This window comes from Diospyros lotus, chromosome 12 (genome assembly GCF_014633365.1).
Source record: "Diospyros lotus cultivar Yz01 chromosome 12, ASM1463336v1, whole genome shotgun sequence".
Classification (NCBI taxonomy): Eukaryota; Viridiplantae; Streptophyta; class Magnoliopsida; order Ericales; family Ebenaceae; genus Diospyros; species Diospyros lotus.
In genome coordinates this window covers 4,216,961-4,228,602 of record NC_068349.1, presented here as the reverse complement: position 1 = coordinate 4,228,602, position 11,642 = coordinate 4,216,961, and the positions used below count along the sequence as shown (strand labels likewise).

The following is an 11,642-nucleotide window of genomic DNA, read 5'->3' as shown; positions in this document are numbered from 1 at the left end:
GGAGTTCTCGGTCATACTTGGACGTGTTTTTGGATCTGTGTACGATGTCAAGTACATGGCTAAATTTTGTGAAGGGCTGATGGATGGTGAACTGGGATTAGAAAAATTATCCAAGATTTTGGAAGTTAAAAGATTGGGTCGTGCTCATCAAGCAGGCTCGGACAGTTTATTGACGGCTAATGTTTTCTTGAGAATGAAGATGGTGTACGGTTTGAAGAAGAATGCTTCAAGGGTTTTTTGTATGGAATTAGTACAAGAACAGAGACTTCTTGCCCCATATTGGTTCAATTCGGTCTCCCTATGAATTACCATATCATGCAACACCTTTGCGATATGATATCTTTGCCCACCTGTCTTCCATCGTCAGAAAATCTTATCATCAGTGCAAGGCCACTACGATATAATGTTAGTACCTGCCATGTTTTGATAAGCCGCTACATAAGCTCTAATGATTTAATTTTCTTGATTATCAAGAAATGTTTATGCTCCTGTATTTTTGAACAGTTATTACATTTTTAAAAATATAAATTTTGTTCTCTTCATGATGTCGTCTATGTAAAAAAAAATTGTTTATATATTTTAGTAAATTTAATAGTGTTTATTATATTTTAATTTGCCTTAACTATTAAATTTTTAATTTTATTTTAATTTATTCTTTCTTTAAAATTTTTAAAATTTAAAAACTCAAAGCAATTCTGGATATATGTTCGTGCACTTGTATATATACATATACATATTATATATATGTGTATATGTTTATTTACATATAAATATATACATGTGTTTTTTTTTTGTATTCATGTATATATATGTGTGTTTTATATATAAAATTATATTAAAAAAAAAGTTAAAAATGGATTTTATAAATCTGGTCCAAATCTAATAAAATCCGAATCTAGTAGGTTCAATCTAATTATAAATGAATTTGAATCGAATTATTAATTACTGAATCTATATCTAATCAATTTGGATTAGATCTAATCCATTTATAGATATTTTTCAATTATTTTAAAAAAATAAATTTAATAGATATTAGAAAGGAAATAAAATCAACACTTCGTTACATATGTTCCTTTTCCTTTCATTATAAAGTTGGGAAACTGACATAATGCTACCACGTGATTTGTTTTTTTATGTAAATAAAAAATAGATAATATTAACAAATGTTTTAGTGTATTTAATACATTTTATTTTTAAATAAAATGTATAATTTTACATTATTTTTAGTTATTAAACACTTGAATAAGTTGATAAGAAATATATCAAATTTTAGAATATTTTTATTATATAATGTGATATTATTTTGTTTAACTTTTCATTAAGCTATCACCATAGTGGTAGTGTGGTAGCTCAATTGGTGGACACAATCTCTTTTATTGATAATAAATTTGACCATAATAAAATATTCATAATAATATTATAATATTGTTATAAATAAATTAAACAATATTTAAAAGAAGAATATAGTGTCAAAATTATAAATAAAATTAATTAAGTAATGAGAATAAGAGTGTTGGGGACGGTACTGCGGGCCAAAGCTTCAAGGGGGGCTCCTTTGTGAACGTTGCATCCCTAACCAACCCCAGGTGGGTCTTTTTTCCATTAAACTAATAATAATATAACTATATATATATATATTATACATCATAGAACGAACCACTTAGCCAGCCACGTGACAACGTACTGTGCCCCTCAAGTTCTAACAGGGGATCTATTGCACCTCTCTCCAAACAGCTAAATTTGTACAGAGGCGGCAATATATTACTTAGACATTAACATATACATATATATATAAATATGTGTGTGTGTAGGTATAGATGGACTTAGAGGACAACTTTTAGTCGGTTCTTTCTTCCTATTCCTAAATTGATACACTTTTTAAAAAAAAAATAATTTTTCTTTTAGTTTTTCAAAGGATATTTTCAAAATAAAAAAAATTCTTCCATTAATCAACCAAAAGCAATTATATATATATATATATGTATATGTTTGTATTTCAAAATATTAAGCAAGACCTGTCCAGAATAGCTTTTTTTAAAAAAAATTAAAAACTTTAAAGAAAGAATAAATTGAAATAAAATAAAAAATTTAATAGTTAAAGCAAATTAAAATATAATAACACTTTTGCATTTATTAAAATATATAAACAATTTCTTTTTTACATAGACAACACGAAGAGAACAAAATTTATGTTTTTAAAAATTTAATAATTATTCAAAAATACATGAGCACAAACATTTCCTAATAATCAAGAAATTAAATTATTAAAACTTGTGTCGTAACATATCAAAAAAAGGCAGGTACCATCATTATATCGTAGGGGCATTGCATGATGATAAGATTTTCTGGCAATGGAAGACAAGTGGGCAAAGACATCGCATTGCAAGGACGTTGCATGATATGATAATTCACAGGGAGATCGAATCGAACCAGTATGGGGGCAAGAAGTCTTTATTCTTGTATTAATCCCATACAAAAAACCCTTGAAACATTCTTCTTCAAACCCGTACACCATCTTCATTCTCAAGAAAACACCGGCCGTCAATAAACTGTCTGAGCCCGCTTGATGAGCACGACCCAGTCTTTCAACCTCCAAAATATTGGATAACCTTTCTAAACCCAATTCACCATCCATCAACCCTTCGCAAAATCTAGCCATGTACTTGACATCGTACACAGATCCAAAAACACGTCCAAGCATGACCGAAAACTCCGAAGCCGAATTTGGCAAGTCTTGCCCATCTAAAAGCCTCCAAAGATATGCAAAGTCGTAGAGACCGTGAAATGTGACCCATTTGAGATCCTTATGATTCAACAGCATCTCGTTAAACACAATAGAGAAATGTAACATGTCAACTGCATCCCTCTTCTCCTGTTCTTTTTGTTTAAACTATCATTCTCATTTTTCTCAACATTGTCCTTGTTTGGCAATAACTGAAATGAAGATTGACCTTGACAGCCCTCCTTGACTACAAAATTATAAAAATTTACTTGCCAAGTGCCACCAATATTGCCTTCATCATCCAATAACGTTAATCCTAGTTGTACAATTTTTGTTTGGTCAACATTGTACTTGAGATCTTCGTATACTTTCTCTTCAGAAGAGTGCCTCGGGGTCCGATGCAAGAATCCCGGGAACTCAGTATCAAATGCTATAGTATGATACGTATCAAGCCTGTCATTAATACATAACATTTCATTGTAGAAATTCCACTCCCAAACTTGCTTAATTCTAATCGAAGAGCTCTCCATGATTTCTTATCAAATTTACTAGCTCACAGTATTTTTGCTTTTTTTCTTGTTAGTTAGATTAAAAGCCTCCTTATTTATAAAAGGACAAAATAATTCTAAATCTCCTAGGATTGAGATTCTCGAGCAGCATCCTAAATGTCATGAGATTGGGATTCTAAGAGATATTGTCATGAGATTGGAATTCTAAATCTCTTCCGATTGAGATTCTCAAAGATAGTGTTTATCCCAATACATTATTACTTAAAGTTTATATTATATCGTCAAGATTACCATTAAAACATCATTAACATATTAACTTTAACATAAAGTTATACTAATATTTGTTTAGTTTAAAATTTTGTTTAATTAAAACTAAATTGTAAAATTTCAATGAATTTTTAAGTGTTTAACAGATCTAGATTTAATCCAAATTTATTACATAAATATTCACTAAAAAATAATTTTTTTGATTTTTAAAAAAAGACAGAACAATCCTAAATCTCCACAAGCGGGCATCAAGCAATCATAAAACTCATAAAATTGGAATCATTAGAGATATTGTTCATCCTAATACATTATTAATTAAAATTTATTATATCATCAAGATTATCATTAAAACTTCATTATCATATTAAGTCAACGTATAGCTACATTAAAATTTATCTAGTTTAAAATTTTGTTTAATTAAAACTAAATTATGAATTTTTAGGTGTTTAATAATTTAAAAGAATTAAAGTAAATCAAATGTTTAACAATTAATTCAATGAAAAATAATTTAAAATATTTAAATTTTAAGATAAATACTATTGTCTCACTAAACCTTTATAACAAATTAATTCAAGTCATTTTATAACAATTATTTATTTATTTAAAATTAAAATAAGTTGACTTATAACCATCTCAACTCAAAAGAATAGGATAGTGTCAAAATTATAAATAAAATTAATTAAGTAATGAGAATAAGAGTGTTGGCGTCGTACTATGGGAAGGATGGGGAGCCAAAGCTTCGAGGGGGGCTCCTTTGTGAACGTTGCCTCTCGTAACCCCAGATGGGTCTTTTCTCCATTAAACTAATAATAATATAACTGTTAACTTGAGTGGCGGGGGGGGATCTACTGTGCCCCGCAAGTTGTAACAGGGGATCTATTGCACCTCTTAAATTAAGATTTTTTTGAACCCATCATGCACCTTATTTTTGATACACCTCTCGCGAAATCATGCCATTTAAAGAGAGTGAGTAATAAAATAAATCTCTCCAAACAGCTACATTTGTACAGAGGCAGCCATATATCAGTTAGACATTAACACATATATATATAATATATGTGTGTGTGTAGGCATAGATGGACTTAGAGAAGACAACTTATTAGTCGGTTCTTTCTTCCTATTCCTAAATTGATACTTTTTTAAAAAAAATAATTTTTCTTTTAGTTTTTCAAAAGATATTTTCAAAATAAAAAAATTCTTCCATTAATCAACCAAAAGCAAATTATATGTATATGTATATATGTTTGTATTTCAAAATATTAAGCAAGACCTGTCCAGAATAGCTTTTTTTAAAAAAAAAATTTAAAAACTTTAAAGATAGAATAAATTGAAATAAAATTAAAAATTTAATAGTTTTTTTTAAGTCAAAAAAAATTTAATAGTTAAGGCAAATTAAAATACAATAACACTATTGCATTTACTAAAATATATAAACAATTTTTTTTTACATAAACGACAACACGAAAAGAACAAAATTTATATTTTTAAAAATTTAATAATTGTTCAAAGATACATAATCACAAACATTTCTTGATAATTAAGAAAATTAAATCATTAGAGCTTGTGTAGCAGCTTATCAAAATAGGGCAAGTACCAACATTATATCATAGAGGTGTTGCACAATGATAAGATTTTCTGGCAATAAAAGACAAGTGGGCAAAGAGATCGCATTACAAAGGCGTTGCATGATATGGTAATTCATAGGGAGACCGAACCGAACCAGTATGGGGCAAGAAATCTCTATTCTTGTATTAATCCCATACAAAAAACCCTTGAAGCATTCTTCTTCAAACCCGTACACCATCTTCATTCTCAAGAAAACAGCAGTCGTCAATAAACTGTCCGAGCTCGCTTGATGAGTACGACCCAGTCTTTCAACCTCTAAAATCTTCGATAACCTTTCTAACCCCAGTTCACCATCTATTAGCCCTTCGCAAAATTTAGCCATGTACTTGACATCGTACACAAATCCAAAAATACGTCCAAGCATGACCGCGAACTCTGAAGTCGAATTTGGCAAGTTCTGCCCACCTAAAAGCCTCCAAAGATATGCAAAGTCGTAGAGGCCGTGAAATGTGACCCATTTGAGATCCTTATGATTCGAAAGTATCTCGTTAAACACAATAGAGAAATGTAACATGTCAACTACATCCCTTCTTCTCCTGCTCTTTTTGTTCAAACTATCATTCCCATTTTTCTCAACATTATCCTTGTTTGGCGATGAATGGAATGAAGATTGACTTTGACAGCCCTCGTTGACTACAAAATTATAAAAATTTACTTGCCAAGTGCCACCAATATTGCCTTCATCGTCAAATACCGTTAATCCCAATTGTACAATTTTTGTCTAATCAACATTGTACTTAAGGTCTTCGTATACTTTCTCTTCAGAAGAGTGCCTCGAGGTCCAATGCAAGAATCCCAGGAACTCGGTATCAAATGCTATAGTATGATACGTATCAAGTCTGTCATTAATACATAACATTTTATTGTAGAAATTCCACTCCCAAACTTACTTAATTCTAATCGAAGAGCTCTCCATGATTTCTTATCAAATTTACTAGCTCGTAGTGTTTTTGTTTTTTTTCCTTGTTAGTTAGATTAAGGGCCTATATATTTATAGAGGAAAATAAAACAATTCTAAATCTCCTACGAATGAAATTCTCAATGAGCATCCTAAATGTCATGAGATTGAGATTCTAAGAGATATTGTCATGAGATCGGAATTTTAAATCTCCTCACATTGAGATTCTTAAAGGACATCTAGAATGTCATGAGATTGAGATTCTTAAAAATAGCGTTCATCCCAATACATTATTAATTAAAATTTATATTATATCATCAAGAATATCATTAAAACATCATTAACATATTAACTCAACATATAGATATACTAATATTTGTTTAGTTTAAAATTTTCTTTAATTAAAACTAAATTGTAAAATTCCAATGAACTTTTAAGTGTTTAACAAATCTAGATTTGATCCAAATTTATTATATAAATATTCACTAAAAAATATTTTTTTTCATTTTTAAAAAGGAACAATCCTAAATCTCCTCAAGCGGGCATCCAGCAATCATAAAACTCATAAGATTGGGATCATTAGAGATAATGTTCATCCCAATACATTATTAATTAAAATTGAACATTATATCATCAAGATTATCATTAAAACTTCATTATCATATTAACTCAACGTATTGCTATATTAATATTTGTCTAGTTTAAAATTTTACTTAATTAAAACTAAATTATGAATTTTTAGGTGTTTAATAATTTAAAAGAATTAAAGTAAATGAAATGTTTAACAATTAATTCAATGAAAAATAATTTAAAATATTTGAATTTTAAGATAAATACTATTGTCTCTCTAAACCTTTATAACAAATAAATTAAAGTCGTTTTATAACAACTATTGCTATAATTTAATTTTTATAAAAAATTTCATCAAAAATATAATTTTACATATAAATATATAATAAAAAAATAACAAACATAAAGTAAACAATTATTAGCAATCTTCATTATTGAATCTATTAAAATCCAAACGTATCAGATTCAATCTAATTATAAATGAAATTGAATGAAGTTATTAATTATTGAATCTTTATCTAATGACTTTAGGTAAGATTGAGTTTTAATTTAAATTATGCCACGACTCCTAACTCTACGTTTCTATAAAACTTTGTTACTCTATTTATGGAACACGCTAATAACAAGTTAAATGATTATGAAAAATTTATATTTCGAGTTTTGTAGATAAAATTTAAATAAATATTTACTAAAACAAGCACTTATTATTTATTTAAAATTAAAATAAATTAACTTATTATCATCCCAACTCTAAAGAATAAGGGTAGTGTCAAAATTTGAAATATTATTAATTAATAAGAATAAAAGTGTTTGTGATGCTATTGTGATACGAAGCTTCGAGAGGGCTTTTTGTCAATGTGATCTCTCGAAACCTCTCTATTATAAATGATAAAAAATAAAAAATAATCAAATTCCATTAACCATTCCCAGGTGTTTTTTTCTTCCATTAAACTAATAGAATACCTATATATATATATATATAAAATAATCAACCACGTGACATACTACTTCGCGATTTCTATGCAAAGCAAACTACTTCACGATTTCTAGGCAAAGCAAATGATACAAATTTGCATCCGCAATTTATACAAAGGAGCTGCAAGAAAATCCGAGACTGTAGAGGCTCTTAAAGCCACAGTGAGTTTAATGAAAAATTGGAATCATGCAATTCCAGACAAGGCAGGCACGCAGGCATTCTATTCCGTTCATGGGATATCTTAATTTTGCCAAGAAAATAAGGGCAGTGCAGGGAGAGACGGGACGTTTCCAAGAAAAATAGTACTATACACATACATGTACATGTGTAGGTATATATAGACTTAGACATAAAGCTAAAAATTAGTACTACGCATATAGTATACATATACATGTCAAGTGAGTTAGGATCGCTGCATTGACACCCGAATATAGTGACAAATGAGCAAGTGACTATGAATATCTTTAGTACATATGCACCACATAGGGATTAGATAAGGAGATAAAAGCAAAATTCTATGAGAACCTAAAGGATATCTTATGAGTTTTAAGATTGCTTGATACCCTCTAATAAATAAGCAAACCTTCAATTTAAGAGATTTAGTATATAATGTTAAATTTTAAATAATAATGTATTAAAAAAATATTATTTATAAAAATCTCAATCCTAAGAGATTTAGATGGTTCCATGCCTCAATCTAACTAAGAAAGAAAAAAAAAAAGCTGCAACCTGAAAAATTTGATAAAGAAGGATTGAGAGCTTTTCGATTAGAATCAAGCAACAAGGCATGCTATTCCGTTCATGGGATATCTTAATTTTGCCAAAAAAATGAGGGCAATGAAGGAAGAGACGAGACGATTATGAGAAAAAAAAATTTTTTAATCTAATATGTTTGGATTTCGGATTTTATTAGGGATACGTTGTTCTAGGTGTGCACGTGCTGGACGGTTGGCAGGCATGCAGCCAAAGCCTAACCCCAAACCCGGATATTAATCAGTGTTTCTAAGTTTTAACCCCACAATTAATTCAGTATAAACAGCAAAAGGAAAAAGTAACAACCAGAAAAGAAAAGAAAAAAGAAACTCACCCGTCCATGGATTTTCTCCTCCAATCTTTTTATAGTCTTGGCTGTACGATCCTTGTTTGGCTGCAAGGAAAAAAGAAAAAAATTTCCATCTTGAATTATAATTTATAATCTTAAATGGCACATTGAAGTGAAGTGATAAAGTACTAGAACAAAAAAGTCTCCATCTTGAAACTTCTGAAAGCCTCCAAACATAAAAAAATCAAAAACATTATCCTGAAAGATTGTTACTGGAAAGTGAATAATGACAATTTTCAACTGAATTTTTGGCACCAAAATGTCATGCTAAAATTCAGATTCAGTTTTTATATAACAATAAAAGTCACATGCCTCAATCAAACTAGGTGAGGTCAGGAACAAGAATTCTAAAACTCTGGGTCTAGCCATCTCTATCCATAGCCACATCACAAATTCAGTATTTATATTATCCAAATAAATTTTTACCTCGTTATCTGCAAGTCCATAAAGAGCAAAAGCAGCATTATGTTGTGCAGATCCAATTTTTTTTTAATCAAGAAGCTTCAGTAATGGCACAATACCACTGCTATAGGCAATCCCAGCTTGATTATGAGTGTCCTTAAAAACTAAAAAGACAGCATCTCATTGCAAACAATAAAACACAATTTTTCAACTTCACAGGCGGGACAAAAGTAACTTGTATCAAGTTTCTTGCACTAATATCTTGCCAACAAAAGAATTAACAAGGACAAATAAAATTTATAAATCAACTCCACCACTCAAGCTTTTCCCAGTGATTTCAAGAAAAAAAAAAGAAGCACAAAGGAAGGATTTATAAAGAAAGCAGGACTCAAGAGTTTGTTATTTTTATTATTAGAAGAACAGAACTTAAATTTGTAGTGTTCTGTAGATTTTCGATAGAGCACATCGTAAACCATGCCCACTTTGTATTTTAGCCTATCTTTAAAGAAAAACTCAGAGAGACTAAGCAGCCAAAAGAGACCAAGATAAAACTTTCTAGAGAAGTAACATAAGCAATCTACTTTCCATTTCTCTCGCTCTAGGCCTGAAAGCTGGCTCATAATTCCTGCTTATCCTTCCTCTTTTCCTAATAGATATGATTTTATTCAAAGAAGGATAAAGATTAAAAGAAAACTGGCAGTTTTTCAAACGAAAATAATTCCAAAGCCTCTGCAGCAAGGGAGGTTTTGTTGAATCATGCTTTACTACAAAGTTAAATGCACCAAAAAAAGATACGAGCAATGAACAGTTGAAAATAAAAACATGTGCCAACCTCCCCAATGCAAATGCTGCCATTTCCCTCAGGTTGGGCTCAGGGGACTGAAGCATCTCAATCTCAATTAATGGTGGGACAGCACCACTCCGAACAATATGCACCTACAAAAATCATATTCCAAAGCAGTAAGAGGCAGCATAATGCAGGATGTTGAATAAAAGTTTGGCAATTTCTTGCTTCAAATATGGAACCTATTTCACTCCACCTTGCAGTCCGAATCAGTAGCTGCAAATTGCCCAAGCAACAAAGCTACAACCCTTTGGCTCTCAGAACAGCAGGAACTGTAAAGGCATCCATAAATCTTGTAAGACCAAAACATCAAGGTAAAGGTTGGAGAGAACAAGTATGCTAATTGCAACTCAAATACAGTCATGAGAGTTGAAAAGCAAAACATTGCAAAGAGCAAACAGTAAGAAAATAGCAAGTAAAATTGAATGAAATATTAGTATGATATGTTCATGGGAAGTGGGTCATACTCGGGAGAACTGCTGCCTCAGAAATAGGACTTAGTTGGCTTAGTTGTAGTTTGTTTTGGATAAATGGTGGTAACTACTTCCACATTTTGTGCCACATCCTTTTGCATTATTATTCAGTTATTTCAGTTGTTATTTTTTTGTAGTTGATGATGTTCTTATTTGGCTTATAAATAGCCTGGGAACTATTGGAACAAAGGGCAGAAAAATATAATCCCACACTTCTTCCTTTCTTAAAGTCTCTGTTCTTCTTCTTCTTTGCTATTCTCCAACTGTTCTAATTAGTACCTCGGTAATCCGATTACAGGTTGTAAAGCTCCAGCAAGCAAACTTCCTTCTTAATTTTAGGGGATGAATGCACCAGATTACCAATCACACAGACCCGACAAAAATACTCAATGGGGCAGTAACTGTTTCTGCCGATATAAGTGTTCAAAAAGATGTCCAAATGTAAGTGAATTACTAGAGTTACCGGATAAAATCATAGCCAACCGCTTCAAACCTGAAATTCATAATTTCATAATATAAGCAGTGTGAAAGCAAAGGTTGTATTTATATGAATCATATAAATCAGAGAAATCCCACAAACCTGATTTTTTTTCTCATCGTTTTTAAAGGCAATAGTCCGCAGAGCCCCTGCTCCTGCTCTCTGCACCTTCATGACATTGAGTTCAAGCAAATCAACAAGTGATGCGATTCCCGCTTCATGCATGGATATAACGAAAAAAATCAAAGACCTTGATCATCAAAAAATTCAAGAACCACAGCGCTTGATGCTGAAAACATACATGCAGCAATAATTATCTAGAACGCACACAAATATTAACGAAAAGTTTAAGAATCGAGCCTCTGCGTTACCGTTCTTGGCAAGTTCCGAATGAACGTGTGCTGCGCACTTGGCAGCGGCCCGATCCGCCTCGGTGGACGAGAAAGTGGAGTTGAGGATTGCGACCTGAGCGAGAACATCGCGGACGATATCTTCTTGAGCTTTACCAGTCGACGCAATGGCGACCGTTCGATCGGTATCGAAATACTCCGATAGCTTCCGCTTGATCGAGTTTCTCCTGGCAGAGCTTGTAGGTTTTTCACGCCGATTCTGGTTTCCATGTCTTCTGTAGATGAGAGAGAGAGAGAGAGAGAGACCGTGGGAGGGGGGGGGGGGGGGGGAGATCCGGACAGCTAGTGTGGGGGGAAATGGATTGGGTTTTTCCAAAGCCCGTGCTAACTTGCGCATTCGCCGCCACCTTATCGCCCAGTGAAAA

At 31.4% G+C, this 11,642-nt stretch overlaps 2 protein-coding genes across 6 annotated transcripts in view; both read right to left on the bottom strand.

Moving 5' to 3' along the window:
* LOC127814153 (ARM REPEAT PROTEIN INTERACTING WITH ABF2-like) overlaps window positions 1–11,108 on the bottom strand; it is a 43,497-nt gene extending 32,389 nt beyond the window's left edge. For 4 of the 5 annotated variants that reach the window (XM_052355443.1, XM_052355442.1, XM_052355445.1 and 1 more), the window contains exons 1-5: window positions 10,970–11,108; window positions 10,853–10,882; window positions 10,113–10,188; window positions 9,905–10,008; window positions 8,656–8,715 (exon numbers count right to left, since the gene is read on the bottom strand). In XM_052355443.1, the coding sequence (XP_052211403.1) occupies window positions 8,685–8,715; window positions 9,905–10,008; window positions 10,113–10,188; window positions 10,853–10,882; window positions 10,970–10,986 (258 nt within the window). In that variant the 5' untranslated portion in view covers window positions 10,987–11,108 and the 3' untranslated portion in view covers window positions 8,656–8,684. Of the gene's footprint in view, window positions 1–2,949; window positions 2,970–8,655; window positions 8,716–9,904; window positions 10,009–10,112; window positions 10,189–10,852; window positions 10,883–10,969 lie in introns of those variants that run through there. The other variant, XM_052355444.1, reaches the window with a different exon arrangement.
* LOC127786788 (putative CCR4-associated factor 1 homolog 8) lies at window positions 314–5,638 on the bottom strand. The gene is made up of 4 exons (XM_052314445.1): window positions 5,262–5,638; window positions 2,992–3,175; window positions 2,475–2,872; window positions 314–350 (listed from the first exon to the last, which is right to left on the bottom strand). The coding sequence occupies exons 1-4, from the start codon at window positions 5,636–5,638 to the stop codon at window positions 314–316; spliced, it is 996 nt and encodes a 331-aa protein (XP_052170405.1).
* Window positions 11,109–11,642: the final 534 nt, after the last annotated feature.

Bases quoted from the DNA above. Each gene is read 5' to 3' on its own strand.
- LOC127786788 (XM_052314445.1), bottom strand. From the start codon at position 5,638: ATGTTACATTTCTCTATTGTGTTTAACGAGATACTTTCGAATCATAAG. The intron at 3,176-5,261 runs GTATGGGATTAA...TATTAATGACAG, and splicing joins GAATGCTTCAAGGGTTTTTT to GCTTGATACGTATCATACTA. The intron at 2,873-2,991 runs GTAAATTTTTAT...CAAAAAGAACAG, and splicing joins ATATTGGTGGCACTTGGCAA to GAGAAGAGGGATGCAGTTGA.